At 42.3% G+C, this 24,378-nt stretch overlaps 2 protein-coding genes across 2 annotated transcripts in view; one reads left to right on the forward strand and one right to left on the reverse strand.

The window, feature by feature from the left end:
- The window catches only part of LOC139127738 (protein CFAP276-like), a 19,442-nt gene extending 17,058 nt beyond the window's left edge, over positions 1-2,384 (reverse strand). The window contains exon 1 of the mRNA XM_070693626.1: positions 2,205-2,384. Within this exon, the coding sequence (XP_070549727.1) occupies positions 2,205-2,294 (90 nt within the window). The 5' untranslated portion in view covers positions 2,295-2,384. The remainder of the gene's footprint in view (positions 1-2,204) is intronic.
- A 271-nt stretch (positions 2,385-2,655) lies between these two features.
- The window catches only part of LOC139127740 (endosome/lysosome-associated apoptosis and autophagy regulator family member 2-like), a 119,806-nt gene continuing 98,083 nt past the window's right edge, over positions 2,656-24,378 (forward strand). The window contains exon 1 of the mRNA XM_070693630.1: positions 2,656-2,961. The gene's annotated coding sequence lies outside the window, so the exon portion shown is untranslated. The remainder of the gene's footprint in view (positions 2,962-24,378) is intronic.

The raw sequence follows: 24,378 nt of genomic DNA on the forward strand, positions 1-24,378 counted from the left end.
TTATTTCATTACAGTCTTGATTCTTAAGTATCCTCTACAAGTAGTATTTCCGATATAAACATCATGTATGAAGTTACATGTACTCATCCAATAACAAAGATGCCACCTTATTTAATGTAATAAAAATTGTGAAAAAATGCTGAGTCAGCACTTTGCATCAGGGATTTTTCAAAGAAAAACATTAAATATTATGATTCTCTTTCAAAATCTAGTATTTGTTTATATTTTTCAATAAAGCACCTTTCAGTGGATCATTTGTGAAAGTTTTATGAAATTGACAATATTCCTAGTATGTTTTCTGACATTTCTACATGCATGCAATCCTATGCAATGACTAATTTTGCATAGCCCCTGGGTAGTCTTCTACTTATGCCAAGAAAAATCACTTTTTGCATCAAACCTATAATTATTCATCTTATTGCAAGGCAAAACCAATCATTTTATACTTTCATTCTGGGGTACATGCAAATCCTCTCTGTACTTTTGACAGTGCAATTGTGTAAATAAACATAATACAACATAAGTTTTCTCACTGATACACAATGACAAGCACGTAATTCAGTTTGAAATTGTTGGAGTACATATACATAATCAGCAATGTCATCTTACTTTTAAGTTTAATGACACACAATTTGCAGGTCTCTAGATATTTATGGAAAGTGAGATGTTACATTCACGATTCCAGCATACATTTTTATCTGATGATGCTGAATAACTTACACACACTCACAGTGAAAATTGGGGAAACCCACTAGTGTTTTCTTTCCCCTTTTTCAAATTGGTTGCCATAAAACAAAGTGGCTGACACTGAAAGCAACAATCCTGAGGAATATTTCAGAACCTTTGTTGAACAGAACACGTTATCCAACATGAATTCAGATGATGTCTATGTTATATTTCTGCTTGCTCAATTCACAATTCAATGTTTATAAATGCAGATAACCCTGGATACATCAAAGTTCACATTTTGTCAGCAGTACACTTTTTTATCAAAGTTGAAAGAGCATGCATACAAACTTTAAAATAGTCATGATGTACACGTTTTAAGATGATGGAAACAAAACATGTTAATTTGTTTTTAGGCCTTTTCTGCCAGCCGTCACTGAGAAATCTTTGATCATACAAATCACAACGTAATAGTCTAAAGTAGTAGTATCATTACGCAATGTGTGAGCCTACCCACAATTCGATTCATACACAGTGAGATCACTTCTTGACTACAGCAAATTTCTTGTGTACAGAGGATGCTACAGTACCATGAATATTTCAACAATCTGGCACAATGCACATGATCTTCTGGATGCACATACACTGTACAGAATTATTGGAAAAATCAACCCTTTTTCCACGTAGGAGCTATCAAATTTTTAAATTTTTCACCAGATATTTTTGACAGCCATGCGCTATACATGAAGATCAGGACTTCTGGGCAAATATTTAATTGATGTCTTTTTTTTGTAGCCCCCCTAAAAGGTTGTGGTATTTTTGTCTGCCCCCCTAATTTTTCTTGAGAAAATGGGTGATGGGTGAGCCCCCCTAAAAATGCTCCAGATCCCCTGGAAGTAAATTCTGGACACTCCCTAATTTGGAAACTATAAATGCACCTTTTACCGGACTAATTATTGTACGGTTAGTCATCTTTGAGCCATTTTCTAGAGGCTGCCAAATTGTGATTATGCTAATTAGCCATTTTTTTCAGATTTTGACTTTATACCAACACTTTCCAGAGATGTCATCAAGATTTTGGCAAAAGCTTTCATTTTTAAAAATCGTCCGGTCACCCTAATATTTGCTCGTAAAAACTTAACTTTGTAACATTACTATTCTCGAAATGGGGTGACTGACTGCCGCTGTGCAAAGTTCACCGATAGGAAGTTGTTCACCTTCACTCATACATCATTGCATTGAGCATGATAATTTTACTGCAACTACCGGTATTTGCCCATATTATAAAATTGACGGAAGTAGCACGGAAATTTAAATTTGACACAGTATTACACTGCAGGGTTGTAGGTGGGGATGACTATAAATTTTGTCACAGTACATAGCGGGCCGCAGGTTAGGGGCGATGAAGAAACTCAACACTGACACCAGTCAACTGTGTAGACCCCCCCCCCCCCCCCCCCCCCCACTGTCTATGGAGAAACGTACGTAGTAACGTACCAAAGTTTAACCTGCATAGACAAGAGTCATAACTTTCTTACCTGTGTTTGGCGGGTTCCAACAAAATTATCGTCATTTTGAAGTTTGGGGAATGGGTATGGGTCGCGATGAGACTGTACCTTATAGGACATTCTTGAAGAAAGACTGGATTTTAAGACAATATTGGGATGCCGGGTGCGTTACAGTGCGTCTGGCAAATGTGCGGAACACTTGTTTGTTGTGGATACTACTATAGAAAGGATCATGGGTAAGGACGCACGACGCGACGGCGGCGGCGCGGCGCTAGTATGGGTACATGTAGCTGCGTCAGCTTGACGTATGTCTCTCTAAACTGTAGCAGGATTTAAATTGGGCTATTTGATGGTTTGAACAAAGTAGACACATCTACACTTAAGTGAAATCAGAGTTTCGTTCCCAATGCATGCAATGTTGTTTTCATTATGTGGCTGACCCGGGAACGTGACCTTTAAGGTCAAGGGTCATTAAATGACGCCCTCTCTTTCTCTCTCTCTTGTCCTGTACAGCGCAGACGCCCTGAAAATTCATACAAGCGCCTGGCAAGGTTGTTTCATCTGACGGAAATACTTGTCCTATTTCATACCAAACTAACAGCAAGAAGGATTTACCAGAAGCAGGATTGCATCAATTATCTGTCGATTCAGACAATATTTTTAGCGACTCACGGAGATGGCTGAGTACTGGTGGCAATACTTGGCGGCTGCCGTTTATGTAATTGTCGCGCATGTTGCAGGTGTGGGGAACGGTGCCAGTGCTCAAAAACTACCAACCTGCCAACCTGTAAGTAGCATTTCATGTCATTTGTGATTTTTCAGCATCATTCCAAATCGCATCCTGCTATTATGTTCACTTTAACTTTGTCCTCGCCCGCAATCTGTGAATTAACCCTCCCAGCTGTTTTATCCACGCGTATACATACGCAACACGGCCGCCCGCACTCGATACCTAGGATTCATCATGGCCATCATCGGCTTTCATGAATCACCCTCCTTCCATTCCATTGCAAGTATTTACACATTGTAATCGTAGCTGCAAAACTGTAGCTCTACGGTGAGGCGGTCGGTGAGTTTTGGTTTTTGCGACATCGCTCACCAGTAGAGCTACAATGCCGAAGGCCCTGTAGCATACAAAATAAGCGCGCCACACATGGCGCGGCATTTTCATGTCAAATCCCACATATTTACTGCATTTGGTCGTACCGATTTATCACTACTGAAGACTAAACACTATACTACACTAACCTTTATGGGGTTTGGTACTAGCACAGACACGTCGATCGCGTTCCATAAACATTGAGCGTGTTTCTGGCACAGGTTATCGTAACGTTGCTTGGATAGTAGTTTCGAGGCGGGCGGCCGCAGGTCGCCGTTTACTTTTTTTTTTTTTTTTTTTTTTTAATAATTTTTTATTATTCAGAAAAGACAAAAACTACACAAGACAAAAAAAGGACAAGAAAACAGAACAGAATCAAACATCCAAAGAGCGACAAAAGCTCCCCATTTTTTTTGTATGTTTCTCGTGGTTATCAGTTGTAAAAGCTATTCGTTTTGCGGTCTTGTACACAGAACGGACATAAGATTTAAATCCATCGATATTTGGGGAGTGTTTAAATATTTACATCGAAAAATATGAAAACGACCCATTAGAAAAACAAATCACCAAGTATATTAATTTGGTCACCAATTCCAAGTATACACTGCAGAGCGTTTAGCTTATCCTAGTACGGGTTACACTATAAAACCACTCTTTTACACTTTGCCAAAATTTGGCTGTATAAATACAATCCCAAAACAAGTGAAAATAATCTTCTTCAACCTCCTCGCAAAAAGTACACATAGGGGAATTAATCAAGCCCCATTTACAAAGCATACGATTTGTTGGTAAAATCCTCATAACCAGTTTGTACTGGAAATTTCTCAATTTGGTATCTATAGTTAGTTTGAAAGGAAGTACAAATAGTTTGTTAGTGGGAATAATAACATCTAAAATATCATGCCAATATCTTATGATGTGTAAAGGAACATCAGCAGATGAATCTAATTTTAAGAAATAATTGTAGATATCTTGATTAATTTTAACACTAGAGAAGCAATTATTATTCCGACATTTAGGCTTACACACCAATAGTTTGGAAGATTTTGATTTTTTAATCATCTTCTTCCAAGCACTCGGAATAGCATTTAAGATTTGTGTATAATCATAATGCGTACATATATTACCATACATTTCGGTAAACTTGTCAAAACTATAAAACTTGCAATTAACATCCAGTAAGTCATTAATAAATACAACTCCATTCTCATATAGGTTTTTCCATCGAATTGGAAGCCCATTAATACGGATTTTAGAATTATAGCAAATAAAAGCTTGACATGCATCGTCAGCGTTATTGACCATGGTATAGTTATACTGCAGCCATGTTAAAAGAATTTCTTTGAAAAAACTAGACTTGATATGGTCGAAAGTGGAAAAGTCGCAGTTATTAATATTGGCGTAATAAACAAGGGAACCGCCAGAATCTGAAAGCATGGAATTATACCACTTGCTGCAAAACATACTGGTATTGCAAACAATCCTTCTAATCCAAGCAGCTTTAACCCTTTTCCTGCCAAGTCGTTGAAAATCCGCTTGAAATTCGGTGTAGCTAGAAGCTGAGCAGCCACGGCCGTTATTCTCCTAAGGCGGTGGAAATCGGGCTACTTTTTGGTACCCCCTTTCCTGCCTAGTCGACGGAACTACGTGTAGCAAACCCTTGCTCACGCTAGGGGTCGTTCGAGGACAGGTTTTGGGCGAGGAACGGCGTTTGCTCTCGAAATGGGTTCACAGGGAGTCCAGGACAGGGAAAGTGCAGAAGCTACCCAGCCAGTCCCCTACCCCGTTGGGGGACTGTTTTTTTTGGGGGGGACGAGTAGCGTACTTGGCAGGTTAGCACGGTGACGTATCCTAGCGGAGTTTGGTCTAACTTGGCTCTGAGCCACTACATAGATTGCGGCCGAAATTGACCGTCTCGGCAACGCTAATCTATAAGGCAACCGCCTAAGACCGCCTCAGCTGGCGGTGCAATTTTTGCCGATGGTGCGAGACGAAAATCACGGACTTAGTCCTGATTGACGGGAAGTGCGGACGGATTTGACGGACTCGGCTTGATTAGTCCCTGACATGGAACTGATCCGAACGGACTTGAGCGACATTTGTGAAGGGTAACCACCCGCTTTTAACCGACTTGTTACCTTCTCGAAAAGACTACCCAGTCAGATGTCGGACGTTGTCGGCTGCACTTGGCTCTAGACGTTCAAGCCGTGCAACGAAACACACCGCCTCAGCCTTGCCATTCACGAACAAGGCCTCGAAATTCGATCCCATTGTTCACTGACTTGGCGGCTGCGGTTAGGTGCGTGAACCGTCGTTCACCGACTTGTTACGCCTATGTTGTCCCTGTGAAGTTCGGCTAACGGCCGAGTCTAACGGAGTTGGCAGACCTGTGTTTGGTTTATACCGTGGTATAACCGACTCAGGTAGAGGTACCTGTCGGTATATTCCGAGTTTTACGCACTCGGGCGTCAATGACGGGTCGTCATCACCGCTGATGACGTAGACGTGCTGGCCACGTTATTTGAAGGAGCCATTTTGCCCAACGGATGAGGCTGAGACAGCTGTTGACAATTTTGTATCCTTCATCTTTGACCGCCTTAGTTGGGTAAGCCGCTCGGAAGGCAACGGTTATGACCTAACAAGCTGCTGAAGCACTGTTCGTTGCCGTACAAGAACGAGACGGCCAGTCCATTACTGCTTAATGGGCGATCAGTCGGGTTGGCTTGTCACCGACTTGGATGACAATACGCCCTGCTCGGGCGTACTTAGAAGGGACATGAGGTTAAAGATACGGGTTTCCCACCCGTACTGAGCATGGGCTTGGGCCAACGTCCTTGGGTGGCAGGTGCGCATGCCACGTACCCAGCTGGACGGAATGTCAAGTTGAGATGCTAATGACATTGACTATTTATGCTAGGTATGCTAAGTGCTCGAGGGATTTGCATTGCAAACGAGTATTATTAGCATATCAAATGGTACGGACAGGCAATTTACATGACGGGTAGGAATGTCAGCGCCGGTTGGTGGACTGATTGCCGTAGGTTCATTATAATAACAGGTGGCTGCATATATAAACACCCCTGCGTCCAATCATGTCCAGGGCTTTGTTTCCCTGTGGCTTTAAAAGGGTGGACCTGCTAGTCTGTCGACACTGTTCCAGACATGAGCTTGACGGACCGCAAAAGTTTTCTGAAGGCGAGCAGACGACTGAAGCTCAAAGATGCAGAGTCTCCGGGCGGTAGTGGTAGCGATCGTTGCGATGTCCCCAGTAAACGTTCTAAGAAGTCGGGCAAGAAACGCGCCCGTAAGGCGAAGCTATCTCCGGCTGAAAAACCCAGTGGTAAGCGTAAACGTAAGACTGATCGTTCTACCGATGATGATGGTGGGTCACCGGTTGCCAGTGGTTCTCACCCGGCTGCTCCGGGAGAGACTACTTCACCTGCAGAGACATCTGCTGCTCTTGTGGGAGATACTTCACCTGCACAGACTACGTCTGCTGCTGCTAGTGAGACAGTTAGTAACGAGACGGCTGATGCCATTGGTTCTCCCCCGGCTGCTCCGGGAGAGACACCACCTGTTGCGTGCACCATGAGCCCTCATCCTGCGTCAGGAGAGGTTCCTGTGCCCAGTGCGAAAGAGCTTGAGTCCTCGTCATCAGCAGAGGCTGCCCAGCCCGCTCCTGCCATAGTTTCGTGTGCTGCGATGTCCCCGCCGAAAAAGATAGTGCGGAGGGTTCGTTATCAGGATAGCCCACCTGATTTTGAGCCAGATATGATCCTTGATGCCGCTACGGGCGAGTTCAGGCCCAGACGCCCAGACGACGGTGATATCACCGCTGAGTCCGACTCGGAGGTTGACGAGGATGCGGCAGAGGACGATGACTTTTATGACAGGCAGTATGTAGGTGAGGCAAGCTCTGACGACGATGATGACGTTGCTGCTGTGTTGGCGGAGGACGACACCCCTCCTGTCTGGCGTATGTCGGAAACTACCGATGCTAATATATTTGAGGAGATCGATTTTGACCATGAGAGAGGACCGACTTTCACCTTGCCCAGCCACTCCCGTGAGATCGATTACTTTTTAAAGTTTATTCCAGCTACACTGATCAGATTGGCAAAGGACGAGACTAATAAATACGCCAAGTTCCACCAGCGATATATCGCTAGAAAGATCGATAAATACTGGCGTAACGCTGACTACCGAGAGGTGCAGGCGTTCATTGGCGTCTTAGTCTGTATGGGTATCGACCGTAAATCATCAGTGGAGGATTATTGGTCTAGCGATCCATTTCTGAGAAACCAGGGTATTTCTACTGTGATTACCCGCAGTCGCTTTCAGCAGCTTATGCGATATTTTCATCTGGCAGACCCAGAGAACGATCCACGTCGTGATCCTGATGAGGCACGCCGCCGACGTCGGTGTCAGCAGGGCTGTCAATGGTTTTCAGAATAGAAGGGTACAAGTGAAAGAACAGGAGGTACAGCCTTGTGCGGAGCGAAGCGGAGCAAGGCGTGCGCTTGCGCGGGGGAGGCCAGGAGGAGGGTGTCCCCCCTCCTGAAGGTGAAGCTTTTCTCATTATTCATCTTCAATGGTGGCCTGTGGTGGCACTTTTGAGGGCAATTTACTGTCAAGTTTATTATAACTGAAGTATAAAAAGTAGGCCTAACATGAATTGAATCTTGTGAAATAATTATGGAAGACAAACAGAAGTATTACAGAGTTTATATATTTATTGATACACACAGGTTATTATTATTTGCCTACAAATTGTGTTGAATTACAACCTGCTTAACCCTTTTCCTGCCAAGTCCATATTTCACCACCAGGACAAGATGATTAAAATATGAAACACAACGTATTCCATATGATTTATTTTAACATAATACTGTACATTTGAAGGCTGTTGAAAACATAATACTGTAAACTTAATTTTTTTTGGACAAAAGATGCTATAACATACCAAGCCAAGCGGGTGAAAATACGTCATGTTTTGGCTCAATACCCGCTTTTTACTGACTTGGCTGATGGGAAGTAATACAGTTATTACTGTCTGGCAGGAAAAGGGTTAATAAGATCATAATCTGAACCATAATCAGAATCACTGGAGTACTCAACTAAGCCCAAGGCTTGTACGGTATAGCAGTACCAGCTGACAATACCTCAATATTGTGTGATTCTCAGGCTGATGAAACAGTAGCTTCAGAAACTACATCTGCAAAAACTATTTCTTCAGATGTAGCTTTAGAAACTACACCTGCAGAAACTATTTCTTAAGAAACAACATCTGCAGAAAGTAATTCAATAATTGTAATACGTTCCCATTCAAAAACAGCTAATCGTATTAGAATCTAAAAAAATCTTGTCCCCACTGTAAAACTGATGTCATAACGTCACGACAAAAAATTCCGATCTGCGTCTGGTTGATACTGCTGTAATTTTATTTTGTCTGTTTCAAGACCTCTCCTCAGAGTTACCGGCTATGAATTTCCAGTGTGAAAATTTACAAATGTAATGGGGTAAAACGAGACCATTACCAGAGACAATTTGAGTAGACGCTACGTCATACAAACAATTACAATACTCAAGTTTACATCCACTAATGAAATTGCGTGCCTTCGTTGTCCGTCGGCCTCTCAGTTGACAAGATTGAGAGTATGTTGATTTATTTACGTAGTAAATCCTTGCGCGTGAAAGTTAACGATCAAATATTTTCTCCTGATGACTATCATAGTATCTATTCTGATATCCCTCACAGTAGTCAGAGTTTTGTACAAACCCACGCCTGCCAAGTGGGTAGGCTCACTACATGCATGTTATATCCATATCCAAAACATGGTTTACCGCCGCGCCGCACGTACGTGCAAGATACCGCGAAAGTATATAGTCAAGCCTAGCTAAATTTTGTGATTGCCCTAAACATTAAAAAATGTTGGTCTTGGTAAATGATTTTGAAGGATCGGAATACCGATATTTGCTTTTGAGGAAAGATTTCGGATGTCGGAAAATATTTATCAAACTTCAATACTCGGGCCTTCGAAACAATCACAGTACACAGCATGTACTACCATAGGGGATTCAATCTCCGATGATGACGATGACGATGATTAATATTTAAAAATGAAGATAAATAAACATATATTTGGACTCAGTAAATTTGTTGTTATTGTTGTTGTCGTTGTTGATACTATTTGCAGAAAAGAACAAAGTATGCGCTGCAAATTTCAACACAGCCTAACTATACATGTGCGTCGCAAATTCAATACAGCCTAACTATACATGTGCGTTGCAAATTCAATACAGCCTAACTATACATGTGCGTTGCTGCCTAACTATACATGTGCGTTGCAAATTCAATACAGCCTTAGGCTGTATTGAATTTGCAACGCACATGTATAGTTAGGCAGCAACGCACATGTATAGTTAGGCTGTATTGAATTTGCAACGCACATGTATAGTTAGGCTGTGTTGAAATTTGCAGCGCATACTTTGTTCTTTTCTGCAAATAGTATCAACAACGACAACAACAATAACAACAACAACAATAACAACAAATTTACTGAGTCCAAATATATGTTTATTTATCTTCATTTTTAAATATTTAATCATCGTCATCGTCATCATCGGAGATTGAATCCCCCTATGGTACAATACCGTATGAATACATTTCATAGACGGCGGCTTGGTGCAAACAAATTCAGTGGTAGTCAAAACTCACTAAAAATTATGTCAATCCCCACAAAGTTTTGCTTGTTTGGTGTTGAGTAAACGATTCTTACTAATTGCAAAGAGCGTTCACGATCAGCAAACGGGAAAACAAATAAAAAATTCCAGTCGCTAAATACACGTAATGCTATGGCATTTTGCTCAGACGCGGCGTGAAATCTGCATTGCATGCTATACCATTGATGGATTGAACCCCGATCACTGAAATTCCTCAGGAAAATAAAATGATTTACAATATTGACATTACTTTTATATCCAGAGCTAGTGTGAGCCTCTCGGGGTCTTTTTTGGACCCATAAATCCAACGAGGCTGTCGACTTTCGTAGCCATATCGACCGTGTACGTCCGAAAACCAATCAGAACACGTAAAGCTTTTTGACAGTACCGATTAAAACCAATCAGAAATCGGCTACCAACGATCCTTAGGGGCTGCGCCTCTGTAGCACAGCGCAGCCAACGGTAGAATTTGGACAGGAAAGAATTCATAACGTGTGTAAAGATCATTATTGCAGCCTTGAATAGGGAAACAGGCGCGGCAAGACCTGGTCCAGACGGCGATTTGCCGCGGTGACCGCTTAATTGACAGCCTGTGTCAGGAGGATCCCCTTTATAAAATCAATCCATGGATGGAGCCCATAGTTGACAGGTGCGTAAATAATTATAAGATGGGTAGAGAGATCTCCATCGACGAGGGCATGGTGCGATTCAAGGGCCGTTCTAAATTTAAGCAGAGATTACCGCATAAGCCTGACCGAGACGGTTTTAAGATATGGCAGCTATGCGACTCCACCACTGCATACATCGCTAACTTTGCACCGTACCTAGTGTGAAATTTCGGGATCGGACTGATGGGAGACGGCAGGAGCGAGGTGTGGTGAAAAGAATTACGATGGAGCTGGTCCAGCCATTTTGTGGATATAATCACAGCCTATTTTGTGATAGCCTGTTTAGCACGGTCGTTACTGCTAGAGAGCTGATGGAGACCGGGATCTACATGGTCGGGAGTTTTAACCGCCGTAATCGTCGCACCATGCCCCCTCAATTAATTCCGCCGGTAAGAGGAGCGCCTTCCTCTGTCTGTTGGGGATATGAAAGCCACGACCAGAACGGACTCTCGTCTTAACATCACTGCTTATCAGGATAGTAACGCTCAGGTGCTGATCTTGAATACGGTCTATCCACCCTTGGAGTGCGTGCCAGTGGGGGAGGGAGACGAGCAGCGACAAGTGCCTCTGTCGCTGTATAATTATCGCCGGTACATGGGAGGTGTCAACCGAGCCACAGAAGCGCAAGTACTTTCACACTGGGCGCAAGAATCACAGATGGTGGACATATCTGGCATGTTACCTGATTGATGTTGCCCTGGTAAATGCATATATATGCTTCAAGCATGTACACCCTGATAGTAAGCTGACCCATAAGATGTTTCATCTGCGTGTCGGGAAACAACTCATTGGCGGTTATTGTGGGCGATCGCAGCCCAGTGTGAGAGAGGTCGAGGCCACCGTTTCTCTTGCCTCGTACATAAATCCACAAAATCAGCCGATGCACGTTGTCAGCCGTTTGGAGGGGCGGCAGAAATGCTGTAAAGTATGCAGCAGAGAGGGTAAGACCACTGCGAGCGGACGACTGTCTGAGACGTCCAAAGGATGTAGTCTGTGCGGGGTCATCTTCACGAGGGCGAGTGTTTTGCGGCTTTTCATCATCGCATGATGCTACGAGGTAAGAGGAGCATTGGCGTGCAGACCTCTACTCACACAGCCCCGACGACACCCATCAGCAAGAGAACCCGACGTAAATAACGGACAGGGGATAGCTTCGCCTTACAGTGGCTTGACTGTATTCTTAACACGGACCATGATCACATTTTGAGCACGGTTGTGCCGTTTGTTTTGCTTTACGATCCCGCTGATTGTAAATTGAAACACGGATTATTTTGTACAATCCCCCGATTGTAATCTTTGTAACACGGACCATGCACTCGGACGTCGAGACAGACTCTGAGATTTATTATTCGGCATAATGTAAATTATTCCCCAATAAAATTATATCTCTGGATCGCATATTTTCGTTTGTTTTGTTTTGTTTAGACGGATTATTTGTACAATTCCCCCGATTATAATTTTTGAAACACGGATCTGCCACCCCCCTTTTTAATTTTTGAAACACGGACCATGCACTCGGACGTCGAGACAGACTCCGAGATTTATTGTTCGGCATAATGTAAATTATTCCCGAATAAAATACTATCTATGGATCGCATATTTTCGTTTCTTTTGTTTTTACCCCCACTTTCGTTTTTGGCAGATCCGTAAGGACGCTATAGTAATGGATGAACGTGCGTTGTATCACGTGGGAGGGGCACAGCCCAACGGAGGCTGTGCTCGTGCGACGTAGACGTTGTACCGACCATCTGTCGTTTGGGTTAGTGCATGGAGCAGTTGCACTGTCCAGAGCTAAGGTGGTACAAAACTGCACCTTAGTAACAACTGCAAAACTAACCTGTTAGGAAACGGTAACACTAACGAGCTAAGTGTGCACTGAACTGGCCAAACTACGTACACGCCTTCCTTCAATGGCGGAACTATGTCGTTGACACTACGTCAAAGTGGACTGCACTGTGCGACTCTTCCAAGTCGTTCAAAGTACGTGGCCAAGTGACACAACCCAGGGGAAACAGGACAGGTTTGAGGGTGCTGCCGCACCCATAGCACTAACCCCTGGGTCTTCTACTAACCCACGAGAGAGGTGATGTTTCCCCGGTGTGGCCGTGCGTGCCGGCGAACGAGCTTTACTTCCGCGAAAGTAAGCTAGAAAAGGGCATAAAAGTGCACGTCCCCCGGGGCAAACAACGCCCGTGACCTCGTCATTTTCTGGACACAACCTCATCAGCGTTGCCCCTCTATACGGGCATGCAAAATTTTTGAAGTCTAACACGTATATGGTCGGTAATCGTACCCCGAAAATGCGGTATTTTCCCGCCAAATGCCTGGCAGGAAAGCGTGCAGGAGAGCCTATCTTCTGTAGACACGGAAAAGGGGGCCGGTTTTGACCGACTTGGCAGGATAACGGACAGGGGCGCTCGGCAGGAAAAGGGTTAAGTGTCCTGTTGAAGACACGTAGATTTGTCCAATTAAGGCCGCCCTTTTTCATATAGTTGTAAATGGTGTCTCTCTTAATCCGGTCTGGTTTACCATCCCACAAGAAGTTAAAAATAAGGGTCTCATAATTCTTAAAAAAATCAAACCCAGGTGTTGGGAGGGACATAAATAAGTACGTAAACTGAGAAGTGACCAAAGACTTAATAAGAGCAACTTTCCCATAGAAGGTAAGACCACGTCCCTTCCATGGCTGCAGTATCTTTCTAGCTTTTTCAATGCGAGGACTAAAGTTGAAGTCAAGTAAATCTGCTAAATTACTCGGAATGTGTATACCCAATACATCCACAGAGCCATCTGTCCATTCTAAGGGACAAGGAGTGTCAATAATAAAATTTGTAAGTTTTAATGAGCCTATGCGCAACACCTTACACTTTTCATAATTAGGTTTTAAACCAGATATAGAGGAAAAATCGTTCAAAATATTTAGCAAAGCAGAAAAGGAGGTCGGAGTGGCCTGGATTGGAAAATTGGTATCGTCAGCATATTGTGAAATTTTACTTTCGATCAAACCTGTATTTAAACCTTTTATAGCTCGACAATCTCTCACCCGAATTGCTAACATCTCAACGGCAATAACAAATAAATAAGGCGATAATGGACATCCTTGTCGAACACCGCGTAAAAGATTAAACTTATCAGAAATATGACCATAATTTATAATGCGACTACAGATATTGTTATACATTACTTTAACCCAGGTAATAAAAGAATGACCAAAATTAAAAAATTCTAAAGATTTCAAAATCAAGTCCCATCTCACTTTGTCAAACGCTTTCTCAAAGTCGGCTATGAAGATCAAACCAGGTTTGTCTCCTCGCTCATAACATTCAATAATCTCTAAGAGCCTACGGATATTGTCAGCAATAAAACGACCATGAATAAACCCCGTCTGGTCTTCATGAATGATATCTGAGATTACGCGCTTGACTCGAAGTGCAAGACACTTAGCTAAAATACGGGTGTCACAACAGAGAAGAGTCAAAGGCCGCCAATTTTTTAGAAAAATTGGGTCTTTATCATTACCCTGTGCGTCTTGTTTTAATAAAAGTGACAATAAACCCTCCCTCTGAGATAGGGATAATGTCCCAGATTCATAAGAATATTTGAAACACTGAAGCATGGGAGTACATAACTGTTTAAAGAAAACTTTGTAAACTTCACTGGGATACCATCCAAACCGGGAGACTTTCCCATGGGAAAGGAATTAATTGCTTTCCAGAGCTCATTGACAGTAATCGGACCTTCACAATAATCTGTTGTCACATCAGACAAACGACGATCGTAATTATCAGGGAAAAAGACACCACAGTTCTCATCATGAAGTGGGGTTGGTGGAACATCAAAAGAATAAAGCTTACTGTAAAATTCCATTTGTTCATTGATAATATCAACTGGGTTAGAAAGAACAGTACCGTCAGTCTTCATTAACTTAGACACATTCTTACGCGAGTAGTTGCGATGAATAAGATTGAGAAAATACTTGGTTGGACGTTCACCCTGAGACACCCATCGTGCTCTAGCACGCGTCATAAGGTCAGCAGTTTTTTCACAATACAAATGCTCAAGTTCTTCCATTTTAGTTGCCAAATTTTGAGAAAGAATATCAGTAATAGAGCTCCTCGAGTCAATAGTGTTACGCAGCTCATTAATCTCTTTAGCTCCCATAGCCATATGTATATATGGCAATGGAAGCTATTCTTATAGGCTAGGGAAATGTCTGTATGTATGTATGTCTGTATGTCTGTATGTCTGTGTGTCTGTATGTCTGTATGTCTGTATGTCTGTATGTCTGTCCGTCAACATCAAAAACTCCAAAACCGCTGTACATTTCATCTTGATATTTGCTGTGTACATGGATGATGGGCTGTAGATGAGATTTTGTTCAAATGAAGTTGTCATTGCCAAAAATATGCAAATTAAGTGAAAAAATGTAAAAACAGTCAAAATTGAAAAAACTCAATAACCACTGAGCAGATTACATGAAAAATTAGCATGTAAGTACTTTGGGCTGACATGAAATGATTGTGCACATCTTGGGTCAGTATCTTGGACTTGCTATTTTTCATGAATGAATGGCCATCTCTCTTTCAAACTGTTAAATCAAGGTTACACCAGAGCAAGACTTGTCTCTACATTCAAACGCTTTTTTGGCAGGTATCGCAAGCTGATAGATAAATACAATTATCTCTCTTCGACAAATGATCACTGATGGCATCGGTGACATTGGGCCTTAGTTAGTTGACCACTACCTATCTGACTTACAGATTGATATATGGCGGGTGCCACATGTGGGGCAGGATGCGCTTACTATTTTCGAAACACCTGACATCACTTCTTGGTCTTTTGGCCAGAGGTCCATATATCTTTCTTTCATGAATTTGACTTTGTTTGTACCGTCTATTTACCGTCTGTTCTGTGCTGTTTTGTGTCTATGTTTACAACTATTGTCTTACAAAATTTTGACCTAGTGTTATTGGATTATGGATTGGTATGATTGCGATTATTTTTTCTTCTCCCATTTTTGGTCAAAAAATCTCCTGCTCTGAAACCACAAGTCCGATTGATTTGAAACTTGGTATGGAAGTGCATAGGAGTGACCTTTCCCAAATGTGGGCAAATCGTGGTGAAATTTGCATATTTTTAGTTTACACGTCCATAGACTCCCATTTATAAGGCAGATCTCCATAGACTCCCATGTATAAGGCCACGAAAAATAAAAATTTAGTTTCTCATCGTATTCATATTGCAAAAAGGATGCAGTGACACAATTTTTAGTCCCCACGGATGAAGTCCAGTGAGCTTATAGATTGGGTCATGTCCGTCTGTTCGTCCATCCGTGAGTCCATCCGTTCACGCAGATATCTCGGATATTTTGACAAAATGTCATGTGACCTTGATGACCTTTGATCTCAAATATACATATTTGTCCATAACTCAGTAACCACAAGTGCTACCACCTTCATATATGGTATGATGGGACACCTTATGGCGCCACATATTGTACCTCATTAATTATGTGCATATCTAATTTTGAGCGAGCCAATAGAGCTAGAGGTCTGATTTTTGGTATATAGGGATAACTTAGCAATACAATTTTTTTGACAAAATGTCACGTGACCTTGGTGACCTTTGACCTCAAATATACATATTTGTCCATAACTCAGTAACCACAAGTGCTACACCCTTCATGTATGGTATGATGGGACACCTTATGACGCCACATATTGTACCTCATTAATTATGCACATATCTAATTTTGAGCGAGCCAATAGAGCTAGAGGTCTGATTTTTGGTAAATAGGGATAACTTAGCAAAACAATTTTTTGGACAAAATGTCACGTGACCTCGGTGACCTTTGACCTCAAATATACATATTTTTCCATAACTCGGTAACCACAAGTGCTACACCCTTCATGTTTGGTATGATTGGACACCTTATGACGCCACATACTGTACCTCAATAATTATGCGCATATCTCATTCTGAGCGAGCCAATAGAGCTGGATGTCTGATTTTTGTATATAGGGATAACTATAGGAGAGAAATTTTTTGACCAAATGTCATGTGACCTCGATGACCTTTTACCTAAAATATATGTTTATGTCAATAAATAAGTAACCACAAGTGCTATGTCCTTTGTATTTAGTAGGATGGGAGACCTTATGACAACACACGCTTTACCTCATTAATTATGTACACATCTAATTCTGGGCAAGCGAATAGAGCTAGAGATCTGATTTTTTGGCATATAGGGATTAATTAGCAATATAATTTTTTTTTTCAAAATGTCATGTGACCTCGATGACCTTTGACCTTGATTATACATATATATGCATATTTCAGTAACCACAAGTTCTATACCCTCCAATTTTGATAGGATATTAGACCTTAAGATGTCACATCTTGTACCTCATTTATAATGCGCATATGTATTTCTTGGTTGGCCAATACTGCTAGAGTTCTGATCTTTTTTCCCGATTTAGAACCATAACTTAGACATGCCTCATGTGTTTCAAATTGGGAACAACAACATAGACCTATGTGCCCATAGATCTCAACATATACACTCCAGTGATACTTCTTAATGACCACATTTTCCTGCCCCATCAAGACTAATACTCCTATTACAAGTGGGGACTATGTCATTGTAAATGACTTGTTGAGTTAATGGTTGTATCACAGTATTCGATATATCTAATTCTGTATTTTTTCCATTTTATATTCTGAATAATTACATTAAACATATTTCACTGTCTCCAGTACATTTCATTTAAGTATTTTCACTTCATGCACTTTATCCCTTTCACACATGTTCAAATATCTGACCAGAGAACAAACACTAAATAGTCCAGGATGGGAGCTACAGTGTCATTGACGCTATTTTTTATAAGACCCCGTTACTTTTTTTTGCCAAGTAGGTTCTGGGAGCCGCAATTACCGAAGTTTGTAATGGCGGCTCCAAGAAATGTTTTTGGAAACGCGCATCGACGTATTTGAACAAATACAAACCCCATACACGACAAGGTTAGTATAGTATAGTGTTTAATCTTCAGTAGTGATAAATCAGTATGACCAAATGCAGTAAATATATGGGATTTTACATCAAAATGCCGTGCCATATGCAGCGTGCTTATTTTGTATGCTACAGGGCCTTCGGCATTGTAGCTCTACTGGTGAGCGATGTCGCAAAAACCAAAACTCACCGACCACCTCACTGTAGAGCTACAATTTGCAGCTAATTGTAATCGGTGTATGCGATTTTATCCTGTATAGTTGGGGGTAATTTGTTGTACGGCAAAATACTATATGTATGAGATAAAAACTATGATTACTGCAAAACTACCACGGGGACCCAAAATCTAGTTGTAGTTTGTACTGTGGAATATGTTGTTGACCATACTATACTAGCCCCCCTCCTTATCGTGTTGTTGTTGTTGATGGCAAATGGTGGCATGTTTTCATGTGATCCTCTGTTACTATATGTTTGTCTGTAGCCGGATTGGTAGAGCCATGAACGTCTTTTTTTTTACGCCGATGACAAGTTGATACTGGACTGAATAATGCAATAGGTCACAATGCGGAGTCAGCGGAGCATGCCTGCAGAGAAACATACGTTGACTTTAATACTCATTCATAATAAAGAGTGGCCCGAAAAAATGATACCAGGTATTTCCAAGAAAAATATTTGAAATTTCATCGACTCCTAGTTTGGCAAACGTACAAAACTTCCACAAGTGCGCGGCGTAGGCTGCCATGCATGTTTGTGTGGAGCCTGTTAGCGCTCTTGATCTTGATCACACGCGACCTTTGAACTATACAGTACAGTACGGTACATACATGTACATAGCTGCTGTATTCGGATGATCACACGAATTATGATTTTAGCTCGTGCAGTTCTTTTTATTTCATTTCATTGTGCCTTTAACCCTTTTCCTGCCAAGTCGGTGAAAATCCGCTTGAAATTCGGTGTAGCTAGAATCTGAGCAGCCACGGCCGTTATCCTCCTAAGGCGGTGGAAATCGGGCTACTTTTTGGTACCCCCTTTCCTGCCTAGTCGACGGAACTACGTGTAGCAAACCCTTGCTCACGCTAGGGGTCGTTCGAGGACAGGTTTTGGGCGAGGAACGGCGTTTGCTCTCGAAATGGGTTCACAGGGAGTCCAAGGACAGGGAAAGGTGCAGAAGCTACCCAGCCAGTCCCCTACCCCGTTGGGGACTGGTTTTTTTGGGGGGGACGAGTAGCGTACTTGGCAGGTTAGCACGGTGACGTATCCTAGCGGAGTTTGGTCTAACTGGCTCTGAGGCACTACATACAGGGATAGAAATACTTTTTTATTTCTTGTGGCAAAAGTTTGCCACCGGATATAAAATCAGGTGGCAATTATGAAAAATCTGGTGGCAGTTTGTGATCGGTATAATACAACATTTTGTCATTGCCACATACTCATTCTAATTTATAAATTCTTGAAAATATGGTGAGTACACGTCACAAAAAATCAACCCATACTGCAGGCCTCGAAAAAAAATTTTCAAACTTACCAACCGTGGGACACGTGAATTTCATTTTTACTTGCCCGACAGGAAAAATTACTTGCCCTAAATTTCTAATAACTGTACTTAATTTGTAACAGAAAGCAAGAGTTTGGCCATATGAAGTGAATTCAAAGAGGGAAAAAACAGATTCAAACATGAACTACATTCTTGTTAAAATGAAGGACTATTACCAAATCTGAAATGTCGCTGAAGAAATGTGAGAATACTTTAGTTTTTTCTGTAGATTTGGCCATCTAAAAACATCTTTGAATTTGGAATTTTTCCACAACCTAATCCAAATTAAAATCTTTGCATAAGAGTAATAAGATTGTGTGATTTACAATGTGCATGGCTGGCTGCTGCTCTTTATCTGTTTATTATCAAGCTGAGATCACAGACAACTGCTCTGCTAGTGTTTATCTGCCAATGCATACGCACATGTACATCTGCAACCCTTTTACCTGTTACATGTTACTCACTGAGCACAGCCGTCTTTCAAAGTTTTATTTTGATAAATGTATTCGTCAAGAGAGCAGATTCAAGTTTCGTTTTCGTTACTCTTCAGTGCAGATTTGTTTTCTGTAAGTGAGAGCCGATCCCTAACAACCAAGGTCACGTAATTTGAAACTGTCTGCATCTCACGCACTACGTAGCTGCAATATGTGGCCTCCTTGGTCGACTGAGCCCGTTTCGACTACGATGTAAACTTGTACTTTTTCATCTGGGTGTTGATTTACGTTGAACAGTAAGCATTGCCGAGATCCATGGCTTCGAATAAGTTTACATCCATTTACCAAGCACAGGGTGCAATTACACTATCGCGTGAAGCCGATCGACTGTCATACGACTCATGCTGCACTTGCACAAAGAGAATGGCAACCACTGTCAAGAGCATACCACTTTACGGCACACATACAAAACAGTGAGTTCACTCCGTGTCGTCGGAGAGAACATGTCGCAAAACTGTATTTTTACGACTTTTTGTGTTTTACAACAGCAAGAACGATTATTTTGCGATGTCTGGCGGATTTTCAAGGGTTTTCAGAAAAAACTTTTGAGAGTTGAAGGACTTACAATGATTGTAGGCGTGTACAGAACCTAATGAAATACGTTTTCAAGCTTGAATTGTCCAGAGCTTGGTAATTAATAATTCAACCGCTGGTGCACTTGCCCGTCGGACGGAAGCATACGATTTTGATTTTAACTTGCCCGAACGCAAAATTCACTAGCCAACGGGCGTCGGGCGATAGGAATTTTTGAGCCCTGTACTGGCTAATGAATTGCAAGTATTTATTGTTATTTAATTCATGCAGGCTGCAGTTTGGCTTTGTTTTCAAAATGTCACAACATGCTTTTATCTTGTGCCGTATGACTGCATATGCGGCTATCACAGAGGGCAACAACATGTCCAGTGTACAAAAGCTGCTGTCATCGATATGGAGATTAGCCAATCACAAGTTTGGATTCACGCTGTGTTTTCATTCATGCCAAAATGTCGCAATTAGTTTGGGTTTTTTTTTGGCTAATGAGTTTTTCAGCCGTCAGACAACGCGTGTTCCTTCAGACTAGTGTTCCTTCATTCAAGCTGTAGGATCGATGACATGATGACCCAAAATTTAGTGGCAGAAAAATACCACCAGAAAAAAATTTTGGTGGCAGATTGACAGTTTTTGGTGGCAAATGCCACCATTGCCACCGATTATTTCGATCACTGTACATAGATTGCGGCCGAAATTGACCGTCTCGGCAACGCTAATCTATAAGGCAACCGCCTAAGGACCGCCTCACTGGCGGTGCAATTTTTGCCAATGGTGGCGAGACGAAAATCACGGACTTAGTCCTGATTGACGGGAAGTGCGGACGGATTTGACGGACTCGGCTTGATTAGTCCCTGACATGGAACTGATCCGAACGGACTTGAGCGACATTTGTGAAGGGTAACCACCGCTTTTAACCGACTTGTTACCTTCTCGAAAAGACTACCCACTCAGATGTCGGACGTTGTCAGCTGCACTTGGCTCTAGACGTTCAAGCCGTGCAACGAAACACACCGCCTCAGCCTTGCCATTCACGAACAAGCCTCGAAATTCGATCCCATTATTCACTGACTTGGCGGCTGCGGTTCGGTGGCGTGAACCGTTGTTCACCGACTTGTTACGCCTATGTTGTCCCTGTGAAGTTCAGCTAACGGCCGAGTCTAACGGGAGTTGGCAGACCTGTGTTTGGTTTATACCGTAGTATGACCGACTCAGGTAGAGGTACCTGTCGGTATATTCCAAGTTTTACGCACTCGGGCGTCAATGACGGGTTGTCATCACCGCTGATGACGTAGACGTGCTGGCCACGTTATTTGAAGGAGCCATGTTTGCCCAACGGATGAGGCCGAGACAGCTGTTGACAATTTTGGTATCCTTCATCTTTGACCGCCTTAGTTGGGTAAGCCGCTCGGAAGGCAACGGTTATGACCTAAACAAGCCGCTGAAGCACTGTTCGTTGCCGTACAAGAACGAGACGGCCAGTCCATTACTGCTTAATGGGCGATCAGTCGGGTTGGCTTGTCACCGACTTGGATGACAATACGCCCTGCTCGGGCGTACTTAGAAGGGACATGAGGTTAAAGATACGGGTTTCCCACCCGTACTGAGCATGGGCTTGGGCCAACGTCCTTGGGTGGCAGGTGCGCATGCCACGTACCCAGCTGGACGGAATGTCAAGTTGAGATGCTAATGACATTGACTATGGTATACTAAGTGCTCGAGGGATTTGCATTGCAAACGAGTATTATTAGCATATCAAATGGTACGGACAGGCAATTCAATGGCGAAGCTATGTCGTTGACGAACTACGTCAAAGCAGGCTGCACTGTGCAGGAAGCGTGCAGAGAGCCTATCTTCTGTAGACACGAGAAAAAGGGGCCGGTTTGACCGACTTGGCAGGATAACGGACAGGGGCGCTCGGCAGGAAAAGGGTTAATATTGTAAAACGGTCACGGATTTTGAAACTTGATCAACGCAACTGCTTCTCAGAGTTGTTATGTAGGTCATTTTCCCCCACACTCATCATGACCTTAGTTCAAGTAGTCTAGAACATTCTCAAGGTCACTGCCCTTAATGACCTCACAACCTTGAATTCATTAGTCATGTTTAGAATGTTCTGGAAATTTACTGAGTTGTGCAAGAGAGATAATTTTAGAACAGTAATTAGCATGTCATAAAAGTTCTAGATTGTTCTTGTATGCCCTTACGTAAGCACATGGGTATAAAAAGCAGTGTTCTCCACAAATAAAAAAATAAGTGGGTGGCTAATTTGCATATCATTTGCATAATATTAACATAATCATTTGCATAATATTTACATATAGTTTGTGTTCAGCAAAAATTGACAAAACAGGGTACTCATGAAGCAGAGCCCCTCCACTGATTTTTTTCAAAATTCAGTACATCCTCACTAAGTTGCATAAGCTCCTACCCTTGTTTAACTCAAATAAAGAAAGGTTAGGAGAGTAAAATATACCGTTAAAGTTGGTAAAACTGCTCAGATCAAAGATGTAAAACAATGAGATATCGAAGTTCCCGTGACAGCATCGCTAGGAAAATACTACGTTTTTCAGTACGTTTATCAGGGTTCTCTGACAATGCGCACCCCCGGTACCAAATAGAAGAGTCCCACTCTGATGTCATATCCGCCATTGTTTACGGTATATTTCATTAACGCACGCGATCTGGGATTTTATTCTCTTCACATGCATTTTCATTTGTCTAAAGCAAATAACGCTCCATCTGTTAAGAGTTTTTTACCGCTGACTATAACAATTTTCATTGCTAGGTTGGGCTATTTGATGGTTTGAACAAAGTAGACACATCTACTCACACAGCCCCGACGACACCCATCAGCAAGAGAACCCGACGTAAATAACGGACAGGGGATAGCTTCGCCTCACAGTGGCTTGACTGTATTCTTAACACGGACCATGATCACATTTTGAGCACGGTGTGCCGTTTGTTTGTGCTTTACGATCCCGCTGATTGTAAATTGAAACACGGATTATTTTGTACAATCCCCCCGATTGTAATCTTTGTAACACGGACCATGCACTCGGACGTCGAGACAGACTCTGAGATTTATTATTCGGCATAATGTAAATTATTCCCGAATAAATACTATCTATGATTGCATATTTTCGTTTGTTTTGTTTAGACGGATTATTTTGTACAATTCCCCCGATTGTAATTTTTGTAACACGGATCTGCCACCCCGATTGTAATTTTTGAAACACGGACCATGCACTGGACGTCGAGACAGACTCTGAGATTTATTGTTCGGCATAATGTAAATTATTCCCGAATAAAATACTATCTATGATCGCATATTTTCGTTTGTTTTGTTTACACGGATTATTTTGTACAATTCCCCCGATTGTAATTTTTGTAACACGGATCTACCACCCCCCTTTTTAATTTTTGAAACACGGACCATGCACTCGGACGTCGAGACAGACTCCGAGATTTATTGTTCGGCGTAATGAAAATTATTCCCGAATAAATACTATCTATGATCGCATATTTTCGTTTGTTTTGTTTTTACCCCCACTTTCGTTTTTGGCAGATCCGTAAGGACGCTATAGTAATGGATGAACGTGCGTTGTATCACGTGGGAGGGGCACAGCCCAACGGAGGCTGTGCTCGTGCGACGTAGACGTTGTACCAACCATCTGTCGTTTGGGTTAGTGCATAGAGCAGTTGCACTGTCCAGAGCTAAGGTGGTACAAAACTGCACCTTAGTAACAACTGCACAACTAACCTGTTAGGAAACGGTAACACTAACGAGCTAAGTGTGCACTGAACTGGCCAAACTACGTACACGCTTTCCTTCAATGGCGAAGCTATGTCGTTGACACATGTCAAGCAGACTGCACTGTGTGATGTTTCCCCGGTGTGGCCGTGCGTGCCGGCGAACGAGCTTTACTTCCGCAAAAGTAAGCTAGAAAAGGGCATAAAAGTGCACGTCCCCCGGGGCAAACAACGCCCAAGACCTCGTCATTTTCTGGACACAACCTCATCAGCGGTTGCCCCTCTATACGGGCATGCAAAAATTTTTGAAGTCTAACACGTATATGGTCGGTAATCGTACCCCGAAAATGTGGTATTTTCCCGCCAAATGCCTGGCAGGAAAGCGTGCAGGAGAGC

The sequence above is a fragment of the Ptychodera flava genome, unplaced genomic scaffold (genome assembly GCF_041260155.1).
Source record: "Ptychodera flava strain L36383 unplaced genomic scaffold, AS_Pfla_20210202 Scaffold_35__1_contigs__length_1935909_pilon, whole genome shotgun sequence".
NCBI classification, from domain to species: domain Eukaryota; kingdom Metazoa; phylum Hemichordata; class Enteropneusta; family Ptychoderidae; genus Ptychodera; species Ptychodera flava.